The following is a 19,466-nucleotide window of genomic DNA, read 5'->3' as shown; positions in this document are numbered from 1 at the left end:
TGCCGAGGTGTGAGGAGAGACAAACGCTGGCTGTGATGGTTAGGTTATGTGTCAACTTGACTGTGCCATGATTCTCGGTGGTTTGACAGATATGTAATGATGTGACTTGGCAGTTACGTAATGATGTACTTTGGCAGTTGTATAATGATATAGTCATCCTCCATTGTGTGATATGATGTGGTCATCCTCCATTGTCACATAACATCGATTTTCACATAACGACCTGGTCTTTAGAACCTAACCATGTTGATAAGTGAGGGGTGGGTGTATATGCAAAGCTTTCCTACTCCTTTGTGCCAAGGGAGGGGTGGGGAGGAAAGCACAGACTGATACAATGTCATCCTGGAATATTCCACTTCCTCTCCCAAACAATTCAATCAACTGCCAGAAGCTCTACATAAGATGGAATACATGATGGTGCCTGGACCAAACCCTTACCAATTTGAAATGGGAGGACTACAGCTTCCATCTATTCCTAGGCTTGTTTGAGTAACAGTGAAAAGAAACGCCCAGAATGAGGTCCCAGGCAGTGATTTTGTAGGCTCCCCACAAATTGTGATACAGGGGAGGATCCCCTTCATTCCTGTTGTACAGGTGGGAAAAGTGATTTTAGAGAGAGAAAAAGAGCACGATGCCTTAAGTCCATCGGCCTTCCCAGTCCCTGCTGGTGCCTCTACTTTTACCGACTGCAGAGTAGTGTCATCAAGCCAGGAAAAGCACACCACCCAGTGTGGTGTAGAAGGAAATGAAAACCCTGCATATCTGAAGCCAGAGCAGCTCTTGAGAACAAAGTCGGTCAAAGTTCCTTGCATCACTAACAGCAGTTCACAGGCTGATTACAGATTCTCTGAGTAACAAAGACAACTCCCTACATTCACACCCCAGATACATGTACGTATGTATAATGAACACCCCTAGCAGGCTGGGCTTTCAATGACACTGATTTCCATCCCAATAAGGTATATTCTTAGGGTAGCAAATAACTTCTTAGCACTTTTTTGGCTCGCCAAATTTCTAAGCTCCTCTGTATCCCGTGCAATTACCCATTAAAAGCCTGTTTTCTACAGTATGGAGTCACTGGGTGATGCAAATGGTTAACTCAGCTGCGAACCGAAAGGTCTTAAGTTCGAGTCCACTCAGAGGCGCCTCGGAAGAAGGGCCAGGTGATCTAATTCTGAAAATTCGGCCAGTTCTGCTCTGACACTCGTGGGGTCACCATGAGTTGGAGGTGAGTCTATGGCAACCAGTTAACTGTTTTCTGCAGTATGCGTACACCTACAACACCCATAGCTTTGTTTCTGTCAAGGAAAGCAGCTTGTAACTCCCAAGTATATTAAGGATTATACTCAAAAGGTTGCATCCTGTCATCACTTTCCCAAAGACAGACGTTTCTGCTGCTTACCCATAACCCACAGATGGCAAAAATAAAAAGAGAAAGAAATAGAGGTTTACACAGAAGAGGTGAAACAACTTAGTAGATCTTCTCAAAAGGAGAGTGGGAACATCTGAACTGAATCAGCATTAAATACTGACCTCTCCTCTCCCAAGTCACTCCTTCTTTGTCCCAACCCACCCCTCTGTCACTTGGTTTCCTGTATCACCTAAGTCGCACCTATTGTAGTTGTTGTTAGTTGCTATCAAGTCGATTCCAACTCATGGTGACCCCATGTGTGCAGAGTAGATCTACTCCATAGGGCTGCCAAGGCCGTGACTTTTTGGAAGCAGATCACCAGGCCTGTCTTCCACCTCTGGATGGGTTCCAATCACCAGCCTTTCAAATAGTCGTTGAGTGCTTAACCCTTTGTGGTCACCCAGAGACTCTGAGTTTACACCTACCCTCCCTTATATGCATCCAGGCCATAGAGAGACTTATGCAGCACCGAGGAAAATCTAATCCTTTTCATGACGGACAAAAGAAAGGCATTGGTTGCTTTCTTTACATTTCTTTTTCAACTGGAAAGTTCTCCACTGAGAGGCCAGGAACAAGAGCATGGGGAACTGAAACAAGGTCTCAAAATCAAGAAAACCTTTGTAAGTTAAAAAGAAAAATTTGCATAATTTCAAAGGTAGAAAACAATGAACTGTAGAAAGTATTTGACAGTAGAAAAAACTGAAATTAGCTCATTCCTATAGGTGAAAACTTGCAATAGCAACTCTACTTAAAATATTTTAAAACCAGCCCCCTTCACCACATACATCTAAATACGAATAACCAAACAGTTTTGACAGAAAATAAAATGTATTCCAAAAGAGAGTCCATACTCAGAGCTAAATTTTAGAGCCATAAACCGTCAGGCTTATGCATATAAGCACCATCAATGTAAACTATTCAAGCACCCAAGATCAGCAGTCTACAAACGTTCATTTGTTCAAACATCATGTTCTTCCCCCAAAGGCGAATGTGTTTATAAAAGAACAGAAAAATTAACAACGTTCTTCCAACCTCTTTCCTTACCTGACATCTCTGAAAATAGATTAGGATATTGAATAAAATCTCTCAAGCTCAAAACTGAAATGTCAGCAGGTAGAACACAAGGTGGGAGTCTCTGGTGGTGTAAAGACTTAAGCACTTAACTACTCACTGAAAGGTTGGTGGTTCAAATTCACCCAAAGGCACCTTGGAAGAAAAGCCTGGCGATCTGCTTTCAAAAGGCAATGGCCATGAAAACCCTGTGAGGCAGTTCTATTCTGCAACACATGGGGTCACCGTGAGTTGGAACTGACTCAGTGGTAACTGGTTAGGACACAAGTGAGAGCTTCGTGATCATCCTCAGAAGCAAAGAACATTATACTTAAATGACCACAGTGTTTCCCAGAAGCCACACTAGCTCTCGACACCACCTAAAAACATAGCAGTAAGGAATTTGTGTCCCTCTGGATCACCATTGTCAGGTATCTGAAGATTTGTTACTATCACATGACTGTTCTGGCTTTTCTATTAGTTTGGGCTGTGATTAAAAATAAGACACAAACCATTTTAAGCTGTAGTCTTTTTCACTGCAAAAGCCCATCCAGCGCCTGATACCTATAGCTGGGATACAACTACAGCTTTTGTTTTATCTTTTAAAAAAAGATTTACTACGTAGGGAAAGTTTTTTAGAACCACTTAGTTAAATGATGTAGAAAATCCGAAAGCCAGCTTTTTCCCTCTACCTTGCCTCACTGCCTATTTAAAGGAATTCATTTAGAGTCTTAACAAAGTGATAAATTGGATTATCATAAATAACTATACTGTCACATAATCTTCAAGAGCGGGAGACGATGCATTCTGTTTTGATAATTTACCACAATAAACCAAAGCAAAACAATCAAGTATTACCTTCCCCCGCAAAATCCCAAACAATCGCACAACCTCGTTATAAACTAGAAAGACGAGCATTGTTTAATGAAAGCAGAAATTTCATCATTTGGGCGATAGGTCCACGGAGCAGAGGCCACGTTCAATTCTAGAGCCAAGAGGCTTACACATTACACTAATCAAAGGTTAAATAATAATGAAAGCATTTAGGGAAAGTTCTAAAAAGCTCAACTGTTAACGTTGGGACTTGGCAAAAATGACACCACAGGCTCACGCCATTCATAACTGCAGAGCACAAGTCATTTGGAAAAGGAGAAAAGGTTCAGCTATGTCATGAAGAGTCTACAAAAGCCGTGAACTCAAAGGGTAAACCCTGCTGCCTTTGGCTGGGGCCACAGTGAAGAGCTTCAGTGAAGTGTTACAATTTATTCCTCGCCACTGTCTCCAATGCAGATATTGAAATGGACTGGCCTTAAATGGCGGCCCAAATCACCTCTCTGAAATATCTGTTTTACTTACCTTTCAAAAAGAAAATTGCCAAATCCTAAGTAGTGTAGGAAACTGTAACGAAACAGCTCCTGGCCGGGGATTCTGGGTCCATTTCTTGCTACTTACTAGTGAAAGCCATATGGATTACAGCAGAATACTGCCTGATACAGTGCTGGAAGAAAAGCCTCCTAAGTCAGAAGACACTACAATAAAGTCAAACATACAATGATCATGAAGATGGCGCAGGACAGGGCAACGTTTTGGTATGTTATACACGGGGTCACCATGAGTCAGAGCCGACGCAACAGTAACTAACAACAACAACAACACTAGCCAGCGGTCTTGAGAAAGCCATTTGACCTCTCTGAAGACCACCTGGCTAAAATGAGAAGGGTGGACACGCTGACCATTCAGGTTTCTTGGAGACCTAAGTATCTATGGTTCTCTGGGATGCACTCCGTTTCCACCAAGAGGCAGCCTTCTTTTTTTCAGGAGCAGAAGTAAATGTGCACTAAAACCACGTTCACTTCATTTATACGAAACACCTGGTTGCGTTAAGTACACATAACAGTTACCTAGAATGCAAATGAGAGCTCACGGCTATAGCACATTTCCCTGCAGAGAGCCACAAGGTCCACACAGAGGTTAAAAAAAAAAAAAAACAGTTGCTGTGGCGTCAATGCTGACTCACGCGACCATGTATGTCAGAGTAGAACTTTACTCCATGGTTTTCAATGGCTGGTTTTTTAGGAGCAGGTCACCAGGCCTTTCTTCCAAGGAGCCTCTGGGTGGACTCAAACCTCCAACCTTTCAGTTAGCCAAGCACATTAACCGTTTTCTCCAGCCAGGGACTCTGGTTGAGACACAAGCCTATGGTTAAGCAAAGAAGAGGACCAAGAAGCCTACTTCAAGGATCTTTGGCTTCTCCACCAATAAGTACCTTGATCCGCGCTGTATTCTTGACCCCATCTAACCCAAAATGTCCTTGCCTGGGTGTCCAGAAACACATTCCAAGTGCGAGCAAGCAACGTTCAATCAAACCACCATTTACTACCACCCTCATGGCTCTCCCTTCACATCCTAGAAGACTATCATTTACCCTTCTCAAAATGCACAGAATTTCAAAATCACAAATATGGTCTTTATCTCTAACGCGTGTATTTGAACTGTCTCTCACGAAAACTTTACAACCTTTCCTGTCAGAGGAAACATCTGAGGGCACGCGGAGTCAGAGATGCAAAGAGAAAAATCACATTCAACACAGCCTTCCTGCAAGGATGGCCTCACCAGTCAATACGTGTGGCCTGTGATTCCCACTTCCCAAGAGAAAACAAGCCAGGAAGTCTCCCCTTTCTTCTGCTCACACAGAACCGCCACTATCCACAGGACGGATCCCATAAGCTACAGTGAACAAACTGAAAAATGGACTTGGACAGCCAGGTTTATTACAATCCCTTACTTCAATTAAAATACCTATGGATTTTATGCCAAAATGAGATCATTTTAAAGTTGAACAATTAGCTTCCAGAGACCATCCAAACCAATGTGAAAGATTTACTGCTCCACTTTGTTGTGTTTAAAGCTGTGCTTGTGCTTGGAGATTTTGGATGCTGTGCTCACTGCTGCTCAGCCACAGAGAACGCAAGAGGAAAAGCCATTTTTATTTTTTATGAGCTGTAGCCTTTAATAGCTTAACTCCAACTCCACCACAGTTATTTATTGAGAGCCCCATATATACATATATATGTATGTAAATTCAAGATGCCTTACATATATTAACACATTCAGTCAATCAGCAAGCATTTATTGAGCACCTACTCAGTGTCAGGCATCTTACCAGGCATTAAAAAATTTTTTAAATGATGAGCAAGTGGAAGGTCACGGCCCTGTGAAGAAAGCAGATAATCTAATACGCAATGACTACAAAACGTGGTAAACACTGTGATGGGGAAAACAGGTGACTAAAAACAATATATTAGGCAATAACTATGTGTGTACACCCACTGTCTCTAATCCTTACAATACCCTGCGAAGACAGGGGTCTCCCATTTCCCAAATGAGTATACTGAGACCCTTCCATACCTCACACTGCCCCTCTATCACCACCAATACCTGCACCAGCAGCATCCGCAGCGCCTTAAACCCCCATTCCTGTCTAAACTCTGCATCTACCCATCTGCACTGATTCAGTCACTGTGATGAGTTGTGTCCCCCAAAAATACATGTTGTAAATCCTAAACCCCTATGCCTGTGATGTAATCCCATTTGGGGACAAGACTTTCTTTTTCATGTTAATGAGACCATGTCAGTGTAAGGTGTGTCTTAAGCCAATCACCTCTGAGATATAAAAAGAGCAGATTTGACACAGAGAAGGAAGCACAAATGGAGGGGAAAACACACGCCACATGAACACCGCCAAGGAACTGAGAAACAGAAGCCGTAAAGAGACAAGGACCTTCCCGCAGAGCCAACAAAGAGAGAAAGCCTTCCCCTGGAGCCCTGAATTCAGACTTCTAGACTCCTAAGTTGTGAGAAAATAAATTTCTGTTTGTTAAAACCACCCACTTATGGTATTTCTGTTGTAGTAGCAGTCAGAAACTAAGACAGTCCCTGATCAAATATTTTGCCCAGTAATCTACAGCCTCCATCTGTCACTTTGTTGTACTGTAGCAGTTTACACGTTGCTATGATGCTAAACGCTATGTAACTGGTATTTTATATACCAGCAGGGTTACCCATGGTAGACAGGTTTCAGTGAAGCTTCCAGACTAAGACAGACTAGGAAGAAAGGCCTGGTGATCTACTTCTGAAAAATAGCCAATGAAAACCCTATGGATCACAACAGAAGTGTCCAATATAGTGCTGGAAGATGAGCCCCCTCAGTTGGAAGGCACTCAAAATACACAGTGGCTGCAACAATGGATTCAAATACACCAACGATCGTAAAGATGGCACAGAACCTGGCAACATTTCATTCTGTTGTACACGGGGTCTCCATGAGCTGGAGTTGACGTAACAGCACTAACAACAACAATATTCTACAACACATTACAGGCCCTGGAGAGAGAGGACCACAATACTCAACCACAACAGGGCCCCTAAGGAACTCACAAGCTAACTACAAGGAGCAATACAAGAGTTATAACAAGACAAGCAAAGGATGTAACATGTTATACTGGGCAGTCCATGGTAAAGAACCAGGAGAGCGTTTCAGAGAAGTCCTTTGGTTTGTTGTGGAGAAATTATTGTGGATAGATTTATTAAAGCAGTGGGATTCAGGTCTTAAAATAATGTAAGGATCAGATAAAAGAAGAAAGAAGCCCAGTCCTTCAGAAAGCCATGTTCACAGAGGTGCCAAAAGGCTCACCAGTTAGGCTAAACAAGGACCAGGGGTGAAATCAGAGCTGGTGGTGGGGACAGCCAGCCTGTAGCTGTCCTAAGTGCCAACTGAAGGGGATAGCAGGGGATGTTAAAGCACTCTGAGGCACTAACACGACCCAAGTGTAACAGCTGACGGAGAAAACCACGCGTCTAAGAACTCCTCTGAGACTGCTACATGTGACGTTCAGCCTCCCAAGACAGAAGGTGACACCTTAAGGGGTTTACTGGAGTCCAAACAGGAGGTCCCCAAGCCATCTCTCTAACGATGGCTGGTCCCGTTTACTACAGGGACTTGTTTTTGCTGGGAGCGAGTGTGCATGTTGGAGGCCAGAGCTGAATCATTCAGGACCAGTGTGGAAAGGACGAGTGCAGTGGGTCTCCCCAGTGACCTTCTTCCCACAGGGCCACCCCTTCCAAAACTGGCAAGCAGATATTTAAAGAGCACTGAGTTGCAGGCCAAGTTATTAGCCTGCCTGGAACACCCACATGTCTCAGCCAGCCCTGCAGATAATATCTACATTTCCTAGCTCTTTATTGCTGATAAAGTACTTCCACATATGTTAGCTAACTTGATTCTCACAACAGCCATAAAATGAGCAGTAGGCCTCTCATTTTAGAGATAAAGATTCTGAGGGTCTGAGAGGCTAAGAATCTAGTCAGTGTTATAAAGCTAGTAAGTTGCAGAGCTGGATTCTGGACCAAGATGCCTGTTCAGTGGTCTGTGTACTCTACCACTGCTGTGACAGTCCTAATACTTTCTATTTTTAAAGTTCTTTACAGTTGATGGAGAGCTTTCACAGCAGTCTTGGGCAATATACAAAGATACACACACAAATATAAGATGCACATATTCACACACATTCTTACATACATGCTCTCTCTGTTTTCCTAAAAATTAAAATAATAATAATACTATAGTCTGCTTCTTTAAAAACCTGTCTCTGGGCTTTTGGAAACCCTGGTGGTACAGTGGTTAAGAGCTACAGCTGCTAACCAAAAGGTCAGCAGTTTGAATCCACCAACTGCTCCTTGAAAGCCTATGGGGCAGTTCTACTCTGTCCTATAAGGTCGCTATGAGTCAGAATCGACTTGAAGGCAGTGGGTGGGTATGGCTTTTACTCAGTACACATAGGAGGTATATGAATGGCTATTATTTAGGTAACCGCTAAAGATATGTAGGTAAAGTCTTAAATTCTAGATGTTGATCACTGCTTAGAAGGATCTTACATTCATATTCAGTGTCTGCCCATTTCCTTTCCCTGCCACCAAACTCCTTTCTCTACCCAGCCTTCTCCCCATGACACATGAAGTCAAAAGCAACATCTTTCCTATCTGTCCATTTTAAGTCAGGACATGTTTTTGGAAAGTGGCTAATTCCAAGGTAGACATATAAATTACAGGACTTGAAAAACCTTCCCCAAAAATTACTGTTCACCCCATTCTTCAGCAAAAACAACAGCAGTTACACCAGATAGATGAGCATGTGAGCTTTATACCAAAAAAAAAACCCAACCCCCAGCTTTTCAGAGCACTTCCTTCAAATTCATAGTTCACCTAAAATAAATTATTCAGTAAACAGTTTGTCAATTAGTCTTGCACAGTGGGGAGAACTGTACACAAAAAATGTATACGGAGCCAAATCGAAGTGAAATGCTAGTGACAAATGAGCAAACAACCTCCTAGCAGAGGCAAGCGCTCGTCAGCACGCCCTCGAGATAGGATCCTAAACTCCCCTCACCAGCCACAGGGCAGCCTCGTTTTTTTTTTTTAATTTTTTTCCTTTCTTATAACACATAATTCTATCAAACTGGGAAAAGAAAAACCTTTGCCGTCAAATCAATTCCAACTCATGCCGACCCCATGTGTTCCAGGGTAGAACTGTTCCACTGTGTGTTATTCCTGGCTGTGATCATAACAGAAGCAGATCGTGTCAGCCCTTTCTTCCGCACTGCCGCAGGCTGGGTTCAAACCACCAACCTTTAGTTTAGCAGACGAGTGCCAAAACATCTTAGTAAAAATAAGGTCAGCATACTTACATCCATAAAGCAATCCTCTCACCTAATTTTCATCATCCCTCTTTATAATGGAATTTAGATTATCAGGTCACACTACACACACTAAGTTAAAATATAATTTTTCATCTTTTTTCCCCCTAGTCCCAAAGGAAAAACTCTATATACCATTAGCATTGCTGAAAACCACAGGAATAAAGTAATTCCAGCTCAACCAACTATTTTAACCACATACTCTTAAACCTCTATCTTAAATATACCCATGAAATATGATTTTTTGAGGGTTTTCCTTCTTACTCCTTCACTCACTAAGTCCCCAAAATGTATTTAGCACTTCCTAAACACAGGCTTCCATCCACGTTTTGAGGCAATATATACAGACATATTCTGTAACAGTAACTCTTAAAATATTACTTTCATGTCGCACTATCAATTGAATTTTAAAAAAAATTTCAGTTAAGCTCAATTTTCTTAATTCTTATCAGGTAATCCAGGGTGTGGGTGTCTTCGAATTTCCTTTTCACGAAGCAAAAAGACTTGTATCAGGACATCATGTGTACGGAAATTTATATATTTCTATGTATGTACACATATCGGGTCGCTATGAGTCAGAATCGACTCAATAGCAATGGATTTGGGGTTTTTTTGGGGGGGGCATACGCATATAAATAAATCCATACTTTCTTTGTTTAAAGATTCTTTTGCCTACTTTAGTCACAATGCAAATATACCACAGTCAAATACCACATATTGGGTATGAAAACGGTTCTCGGCTAAAGAAGACCAGAGCTCAACACATCTGTCAAATACCCAGTCACAGGGAAACAGCCATACAGCCTTTATAGATCTCAGGAACTGACCCTCAACTCCAGAACGGTAACCGCACACAAATGCCCCCCAAAATCATTCTTAGTTCACGTAGAAACTGAATCACAGCTCCTACCACAATCGACAAAGCTCTCAATCCAGATAGCTATATTAGACTCCCATTGATTTGTTAAAAGTTTAACGTTGTAAATGAAACCAATGCAACCACCACCACCACCACCTGGGTAATTAAATTCACGGTTTGAAGAAGTTTCAAAATTCAAGTCCAACATCAACAACCTCTGGAGGAGTCTCCATTTACTTACTACCTATTATACTTGCTCAAGGTACTGTGAAAATTCAAAAGGGGCTGAAGTATTAAGATTTTTAAGATTTTATCAATTAATGTAACCTCTAGCTGCGATTACAACCTTCGAGTTTGCCTCATTGTCTCAGAAGGGCAAAAACTGACAAGAATTACTGCAGACAATTCTGTTCTTGTCCTGGGGCTCTCCCATCACTACACTCTGCATCATAGTCTCGCACTGAATGGCTCTCCCCCACCCCCACACCCTGTGGATCAGGTGGTTTTTTTCTGGTTCCCGGCCCTCGGTGGGTCTTTTCTCTATAATTTGCCCATCTCTTAGAAGAGTGAAGAAGACGCCTGATTCAAACTGCCTGTGTTCACCGCCCACTGCCCCCAATATTATACATTCCCACAACCCAGGAGCGTGCGCTCCCGGCACCCCTTGTACCTGCCAAGTTCCTCGCCGGTATCGTAGTAATCATCCACGTTTTCCTGCCTGAACACGGTCATGATAAACTGTCACGTCTCACCAAAGCCCAGCGCACTTCAGCTCCGCTTCCCAAACCATCACCACCGCTCCTGCGCCGTCGTGGGCCCCTCATGCATCAGTCACCAGTCCTTAAAAATAAAATAAAATAATAAAATGACAACCCGAAAAGGAAGTAGACCATCCCAGGGCTAAGACTTGCTCGCCAAAGATCACGTCTCCCGCCGGGGGTGTCTAGCAGGCACCGAGCTGCCCTTCCTCACAGGGTGGAGAGGAGCACCCTTTGTTAAACCCCGGCCAGGGACGCCCCCAGCCCCATAACGCCGGCGCGCGCCAGGGAACCGAGCACAACTGCACCCCAAGGTCCGCGTCCTCGAAAGCCAGACGATTTGCAAGAACAGAACCGGCTTCTGGAGTGACTGGCCTCTAGCCTCCCCTTTCTCTGTACACACGCCCACCCAGCTCCCCACCTCCAGAGGCGCCGCAGAAGAATGAAGCCCTCGCCGGGGCGGAATGCGCCTTGCTGGAAGCATCCCTCTCCGGGCTGCAGCGGCGGTGGCTGCACCGCGCCACCTCTTGGCTCCCGCACCTACCCGGCCACCGCCCCCATCCCACCCCACCCCCACGAGCCAGGCAGTCCCCAGAGGCACATTCCTGGCGATTCCCTCTCCGTTACCCGGCCGACCCGGCGTGCGGCCGCCCGGGGGAGCAAGGGAGGAAAGGGAGCGGCCGGGGAGACGCGGCCGCAGCTCCAGGTCCCCGCGCCCCGACACAAAGCGCCCGGCCCGGCCCGCACCACCTGTTCCGGCCGGGCCTGAGGGGCTGGGATACCTCCCGTCTCCGATCCCACTTGTCCCCGCAGCCAAGTTTCCCCTCGCCTTGGCCCTCCTCATTGCCCGAGGCGCCAACCGAGAAAACCCTGCCGCGCGGCGGCCGCGGAAGCAAAAGCAGGCGGCGGGGCCCGGGAGGAGCCCCGGGAGCGGCGCGCGGCCACTCACCCGGGTGCCCGGGAGCTCCCCGGGTCCCTCAGGAGCGCTGTCGGAGGCCGAGCATAGGCGCCAGCGCCGGAGACAACCGGGCCCGCGGCGCGAGAGGAGGAGGGGACCGAACGGGGGCGCAGACCCTGCGTCCGCCCCAGCGCAGTCCCCAGATCCCGCGGCCGCGAGGGTCGCCGTGCCCCCCTCCGCGGCGGGAACAATGTCCCCGGCGTCGGCTCGGCTGGGCTCTCCCGCTCCGGCACGGGTGCAGCCGCTCGGCTCCTCGCCGCCTTCCAGGCGGAGGGCGGCGGGCAGGCGGCCAATGGGGACCCCGCGGGCGGGCGGCGGCGCGGCCCACCCACCTCCGAGCAGCCCTGCCGGGCCGGCGCTGCGGGTTCCGCGCGGCGCTCGCTGCTCCTCCCGGCTCGGAGCTCTGGGCTCGCGGGCGCGCTCTACCGCGCACACCCCCGCACACACCCACTCACCCCACACCCACTCCGGGGAGGAGGAGGGAGCCCAGCAGCCGGCAAAATGGTCGCCCCACCTGTGACGCGCCGCTGAACTGACCCCTTTCGGCTGGGTTCAAGAGAGTTGAAATTTGTCCTTTCCGCAAAAGTGTACCGAGAGCTCAGTATGTACCAGGCACGGTGTTCGGCACAAAAAAATCACAGAGAAAAAAAATATGTATTTAAAAAAAAAAAAGGAGAGAGAAGAAAAACCCTTGCGCTCGTGAAACTGCCATTCTAGTGGAGAAAAAGGTAGAGAATAAATAGGTAAGCAAATAAATAAGATCAATTTAGACAAGGTAAATTCTATGAAGACAATAAAAAAGGGTTAACGGGATATAGAATGACGGGGGAAGCTGTGGACTGCTTTAGATGGGATTCCTTTCCCGGCTGTTTTGACCAGCGGTCGAAAATATAAAGAGGTGTGCAGTCAGAGGAGAACGGGTTGAGGCTCCAGAGGCCCAAAGAAGCAGCAGATCTGAAGGGTCTACTTATGCCCATTGCCAATAAGGTATGGTCTATTGATAAAGTTGAAAAGTGCTAGTCCTAACTGAGATGTGCCATAAATGGAGCCCTCGTGGTGCACTAACCAGGAGACTAGCAGTTCAAATCCACCAGCAGCTCCTTGGCTCCTTGGCAACTCTGTGGGGCAGTTCTTTTCTATCCTATGCGGTCCCTATGAGTTGGAATCAACTCCACTGCAGGGTTTGTTTTGTTTTTGGTTTATAATTGTAAAATACACTTTGAATTCAAAGACAGTGTGGAAATAAGAATATAAAATATCTTTTTAATATTTATATGTATTACATGTTGAAAAGACCATATTTTGGATATATTGGGTTAAATATATTATTAATTTACCTGGAGCAACACAGGAAGAAGGAGAGCCAGGAATAGGAGGAGGAAATTGAGTTCCTGACTAATTGCCTCCATGAACAACTGCCTCCTTTGCCATGAGATGGGAAGAACCGGATGTTCCCTGGCTACCGTTACTGAACATTTTGATCAAAGATTCTATAGCAGAATCATGATCAAAAGGGGGAAATATAGAACAGAATTTCAAATTCTCATAGAATCCACACTTTCTGGAGTCGTTGAGGCTGAATGAACCCCTGAAACCATTGCCTGAGATAATCTTTAAACCTTGAACCAAAACTGTTCCATGAAACCTTCCTTAAACCAAACATTAGTTTAGCTTAATTAGTAAAGAATGTATTGAGCATCACGCTCTTTAAAAGAACTATCTGTATGGGGTCGAATTTACAAAAGCAGGACAAAAGTTCAGATAGGAAGCTTAGGGGGTAGTGAGTTTATGTTAATGGCAGATGAACAATTCAGAAAAGGAAGGTAAGAATGGTTGCACAACTCGAAGGATGGAACCAGTGTCCCTAAATTGTACATGTAGAAATTGTTGAATCGGTGTATGCTTTGTCATGTGTATTTTCAACAAAAACAAAAAATAAAAATAAATTAGTATATATTATTAAAATTAATTTCACTTCTTTGCAAAATGTGGCTATTAGAAACTTTAATAGTATATATGAGGTTTGCCTTATATTTCTGTGGTCTAGACAGAGACCCCTATATCCATGGAAGACCCCTTATCTATTTTCTCTAATTCTCACATCAGGTTCCCACCAAGTCTTCTAGTGGGGAAAGTAGAAATGATGGTTCTGGAAGAGATCACTGGGAAATCCCCAAACACGGGAACTCTCCTGTAGAAAACCTATCTTATTACCTAGAATTCCAAAAACTGATACACCAACACTTGGAGATTTCAAATCCCCACCATTGGTCAAATTCACAGGCTTTCTAAGATGTGATGGTACCAATTATCTTGAGTTCAACAGAAATTTTCAACTGTGGAGTGTTGGGTCTCTTAAAATAAAAAAAAAAAAAAACGGACTGACAAAATGAAAGAATCCCTCCCAGGCCTTATGTCGGACTCTAGTTTTAAAGAATAGTTTATTTCAAGGCACAGGGGAAGAGCACACAATGATGATAATGCAGTCAGGGGACAGCTCCACACTGAAAGGCGGCGTTAACCTAAAGGGTGGGTTTGAGGATGAAAACAAAAGCATCTTCAGAGGTGAGAAATACAGTCAAAAATAACAAAAATAAATAAATTAAGTGATTCATCTGTGCAAAGTGCAAAGGAATACATCTGTTGGGGGAAAAAATTAAAAAACAAGGATGTTTGAGAGAAACCTGGGAAGTACTTACAGATGCCTGCTTTATGGGTAATATGTCTCCTGCAAAAATAAGTTTTAGTATGATTTCCAAGACAGTGAAAAGGATTGAATCCACGTGACAGCTAGTTACGGCATGGCAGTATATCTTACTTATATGTCTTAGTTGTCTCGTGCTACTGTAGGAGAAATACCACAAGTAGATGGCTTTAATAAAGAGAAATTTATTTTCTCAAAGTTTAGGAGGCTTGAAATTCAAACTCAGGATGCTGGCTCTAGGAGAAGGTTTTCTCTCTCTCTCTGCCTGGAACAAGGTCCTTGTCTTTGCTGAGCTTCTGTTCCCAAGTGATCTTCATGTGGTTTGGCATCTCTCCTTCCCCTTCTCTGCTTCTTTCGCTTGCTTGTTTAATTTCTTTTATATCTCGTAAAGAGATTGACTCAAGACACATCCTACACTAGTCCTATCTCCTTAACATAACAAAGACAACCTATTCCCAGATGGGGTTATAACCACAGGCATTAAAAAAAAAAAAAACACAAACCCATTGCCGTCAAGTCGATTCCACAGGCATAGAGGTTAGGATTTTCAGCACATATTTTGGGAGGACACAATTCAACCCATAGCAGTAATAGTGCTGATCGCAGGAAATATTCTGGGCTAGTAAAAAAGAGCATAGAGTTTAGAGGAACAAAAATTGGAACCATTTAACAGCTGATTGACCTTGAATGAATCACTCACCCCCCATGCACTTATTTAGGCAAGAATTTTGGAGACGGGAAATGCAAAGTTTTTAACATTTCTCCAATCAAGGGGTGGAGTCTAATTCCCCTCCTTATAAATATGGGCTGGCCTTAGGAGCTTGCTTCTAAAAAATGTGGCGGAAGTAACAGTGTAATTGCCTTCCTAGTTAGGGTTTATGGCATTGAGGCTCCTGTCTGGCTCTCTGGCTCTCTCTTTTTAGAGACTCTGGGAGCTCAGTTGCCATGGAGTAGTCAGTTAGCGTAAGCCACCATGTGGAGAGACCATGTATAGAGACCAGGAGAGAAGGAGAGGTACAAGTAACCTCAGCTGTTCCAGTGTTCACACCCTACTCTTTAGCTAGTTAAGTCTTCATAGCCCAAGTTCTGTGAGCAAAATGACCAGTTGTCTTAGAATTGACTCAGTCTTATGGCGACTCCATGTGTGTCAGAGAAGGACTGTGCTCCACAGGGTTTTCAATGGCTGATTTTTTGGAAGTAGATCACTAGACCTTTCTTCTGAGGTGCCTCTGGTGGACTCAAACCTCCAACCTTTCAGCTAGCAGGGGAGTGTATTAGCATTAATAATGTTAATGTTCATACCACCCAGGGACTCCATGAGCAAAATAAACTATTGTTACTGTGTTAAGCCATTGTTTTGGAGTGCTATGTTACACAGCAATAAATAGCTGAAACAGAAAACTTCACTCTGAACACATCCTAGGTGCCAGGCAGACTAAGTAATTATCTCACTCAATCTTCAAATACCATGGTATGCTGGTTAATGCCATATGTATCCACTTGGCTAAGCTATGATTCTCAGCGGTTTAGCAGACATTATATAATCACTTTCCATTCTGTGATCTGATATGAGCAGCCAATCAATTGAACGGGGAGTGTTATGGATTGAGTTGTGTCTCCTAAAAATGTATATCCACTTGGCTAGGCCATGATTCCCAGGACTGTGTGATTGTCCACCATTTTGTCATCTGACCTGATTTTCCTATGTGTCCTAAATCCTACCTCTATGATATTAATGAGTTGGGATTAATCGGCAGTTATGTTAATGAGGCAGGATTCAATCTACAAGATTAGATTGTGTCTTAAGTCAGTTTCTTTTGAGATATAAAAGAGAGAAGTGAGCAGAGAGACATGGGGACCTCCTACCACCAAGAAACCGTAGCCGGGAGCAAAGTGCATCCTTTGAACCCGGGGTTCCTGTGCTGAGAAGCACCTTTACTGGGGAAGGCTGATGACAAGGACATTCCTCCAGAGCCGACAGAGAAAGAGAAAGCCTTCCCTTGGATCTGGCACCCTGAATTCAGACTTCTAGCCTCCTAGACTGCAAGAGAATAATTTTCTCTTCGTTTAAGCCATTCACTTGTGGTATTTCTGTTATAGCAGCACTAGGTAACTAAGACAGGGAGTTTCCTTGGGGGTGTGGCCCACCTACAGTATACAAATGTTTGTTCTGACAAAGCTCACTCTCTTTCTTGACTCTGCACTCTTCTTGTTGCCTGACCTCTGATTCTTGGGGCATAAGCCAGCAGAGGCCTCCAGCCTGCCTCCTGACCTGCAACTATGTGAGCCAGCAGAGGTCTTCAGCTGGTTGTTTGATCCATGGCTTTGGGACTTGCCAACCCCCACAGTTGTGTGAGCCATATCCTGAGAATTGCATGAGCGGTTTCCTTAAAGATTTCTCTCTCTATATATATATATATGTATATCTATTTAATATCTATATATGCTTCACTGGTTTTGGTTCTCTAGAGAACCCAGGCTAAGCAATCTGGTACCAAGAGTGGTTCTAGAGGAACGAAATCTTAAGGATGAGTTTTTTGAATTGGTTCTCAAATCTAGCTACATTTAAAGGCACTAGTGACTTTCTCTGGTAGTAAAGAGGGCACTGTTAATCCATGATGTGATGTGGCAATAGAAATATGCAAAATATCCCCAGCACTGGATCAAATATTTGTGAGAGATTTGGGTGGTTGTGTATCTGATACCTTTTGACATTTTTGTCAAACTAAGAGGTATAATAAAGCTGGCTGTTTGGTCCTCCTTTTGCTAGACAAAGAAGAGAAAGAAAAGGATGAGCTCAAGGATTCAGAGTCACAGCTCAAATGCCACTTAAAAGAACTGAAAGTTGCTACTTGCGCCTGTAAGAAATTCTTATTTCTTGTAGTAACAGAATTGATATCGCTGAAAACCAAACTCAGAGTCTTATACTAAGAGTGGCTGAATTACAACACCAACTGAATTCCCAGACTTGAGCTGACCATCATGAACTGGGTACTCTCTAACCCACAGAGTCATAAAGTTGGATGTGCACAGCAGCACTCCATTATTAAATGGAAGTGGTATACACAAAATTAGGCTCAAGCAGGACCTGAAGGCACAAGTTACATGAAGAAGCAGCCCAAATGCCCATTGTTCCCACCCCTGTCACATTACCTTCCGTCTCCCAGGCTGCATCTATGGCCTCATGGGGAGTTCCTTACAGTCACTTGGCTGAGGACCAGAAAACTCAAGCCTGGTATGCACGATATGCAGGCCCCACTCAAAAGCTGTCAGTGTCAGCACTACAGCCCCTTTCTGAGACTTTCTTGAAAGATGGTGGTGAAGGGAGATCCTCCCAGTGCACGTAACTTTGAGCAGCATAGCTGGTTATTCATTTCACTTGGAAGGAGAAATGGCCAAATATGAAACTGTATACTGATTCATAGGCTGAGGCCAAAGGTTTGGCTGGATTGTCAAGGACTTGAAGGTACATCATTGGAAAATTGGTGACAAGGAGGTATGGGGAAAAGGTATGTGACTAGACCTCTCTGAATGGGCAAAGAAGTGAAGATATTTGTGTCTTGGCGGAGGAGGATTTTAACAAGTGGATAAGACAACACGTTCTGTGGATACCAGTCAGCTTCTTTCCCCAGCCAATCTAGTCATTGTCTCATGGGCCCATGAACAAAGTGGCCATCATGGTAAGGATGGAAGTCATGCATGGGGTCAACAGCATGAACTTCCACTCACCAAGGCCGACTTGGCTACAGCGACTGCTGTGTGCCCAATGCCAGCAGCAGAGACCAACAGAGCCCCTGTTATGGCATCATTCCTAGGGGTGACCAGCCAGCATTCTGGTGGCAGGTTGATTACATTGGAATGTTTCCATCATGGAAAGGGAAGTGTTCTGTTCTTATTGGGACAAACACTCTGAGTATGGATTTGCCCTCCCTGTATGCAATCCTTCTGCCAAAACTACCATCCGTGGAGTTGCAGAATGCCTTATCCACTGTCATGGTATCCCACACAGTATTGCCTTGGGTCAAGGGACTCACTTCATAGCAAATGAAGTACAGCCATGAACTCATGCTCATGGAATTTAATGGCCTTACCATGTTCCCCATCATGCTGAAGCAGCTGGCTTGATGGAATGATGGAATGGCCTTTTGAAGATACAATTACAGTGCCAGCTAGGTGGCAATACCTTGCAGGGCTGGAGGAATGTTCTCCAGGAGGCTGTATATGCTCTAAACCAGCATCTAATGTAGGATTTATGGGTCAGGATTTATGGGTTTATGAATCAAGGATTGGAAATGGGAGTGGCACCATTCACTATTACCCTTAGTGACCCACTTCAAAATTTTTACTTCCTGTCCCTGAGACCCTATGCTCTGTGGGTCTAGAGGTCTTAGTTCCAAAGGGAACAATGCTCCCACCAGGAGACACAACAGTAATTCCATTGACTGGAAGTTAAGAATGCCACCCAGCCATTTTGGGCTTCTCATGCCACTAGCTCAACAGATAAAGAAGGGAGTTACCATATTGGCTGATGTGATTGATCCTGATTATCAAGGGGAAATTGGAATTAATATTACATAATAGAGGTAAAAAAGAATATGCCTAGACTACAGGAGATCCCTTAGGACTTCTCTTAGTATTACCATGTCCTGTGATTAAAGTCAATGGAAAACTACAGCAACCCAATTCCAACATGACCCAGATCCTTTCAAATGGCCCAGACCCTTCAGGAATGAAAGCTTGCATCACCCCACAAGCTGAGGTGCTTGCTGAGGGCAAAGGGATTACAGAAGAGTGGTTGAAGGAGGTAATTCTAAATACCAGCTACAACCACTTGACCAGTTGCAGAAAGGAGGACTGTAACTGTTATGAGTATTTCTTCCTTGTTTTGTTATAGGTGTTTTTGTGTGTGCACATACCTTTGTTTTTTTCCCTCTCTTATTCTGTAACTTATTATAAAAAATGAGATGTAAACAG

At 44.3% G+C, this 19,466-nt stretch overlaps 1 protein-coding gene across 4 annotated transcripts in view; it reads right to left on the bottom strand.

The window, feature by feature from the left end:
- The window catches only part of DAPK1 (death associated protein kinase 1), a 223,757-nt gene extending 211,514 nt beyond the window's left edge, over nt 1-12,243 (bottom strand). The window contains exons 1-2 of one of the 4 annotated variants that reach the window (XM_049897030.1): nt 12,121-12,243; nt 10,743-10,912 (exon numbers count right to left, since the gene is read on the bottom strand). In XM_049897030.1, the coding sequence (XP_049752987.1) occupies nt 10,743-10,804 (62 nt within the window). In that variant the 5' untranslated portion in view covers nt 10,805-10,912; nt 12,121-12,243. The other 3 variants (XM_049897031.1, XM_049897033.1, XM_049897032.1) reach the window with 3 other exon arrangements.
- Nucleotides 12,244-19,466: the final 7,223 nt, after the last annotated feature.

This window comes from Elephas maximus, chromosome 9 (genome assembly GCF_024166365.1).
Source record: "Elephas maximus indicus isolate mEleMax1 chromosome 9, mEleMax1 primary haplotype, whole genome shotgun sequence".
NCBI classification, from domain to species: Eukaryota; Metazoa; Chordata; class Mammalia; order Proboscidea; family Elephantidae; genus Elephas; species Elephas maximus.
Note: the sequence above shows the minus strand (reverse complement) of the source record. Positions and strands in the feature narration are given on the sequence as shown.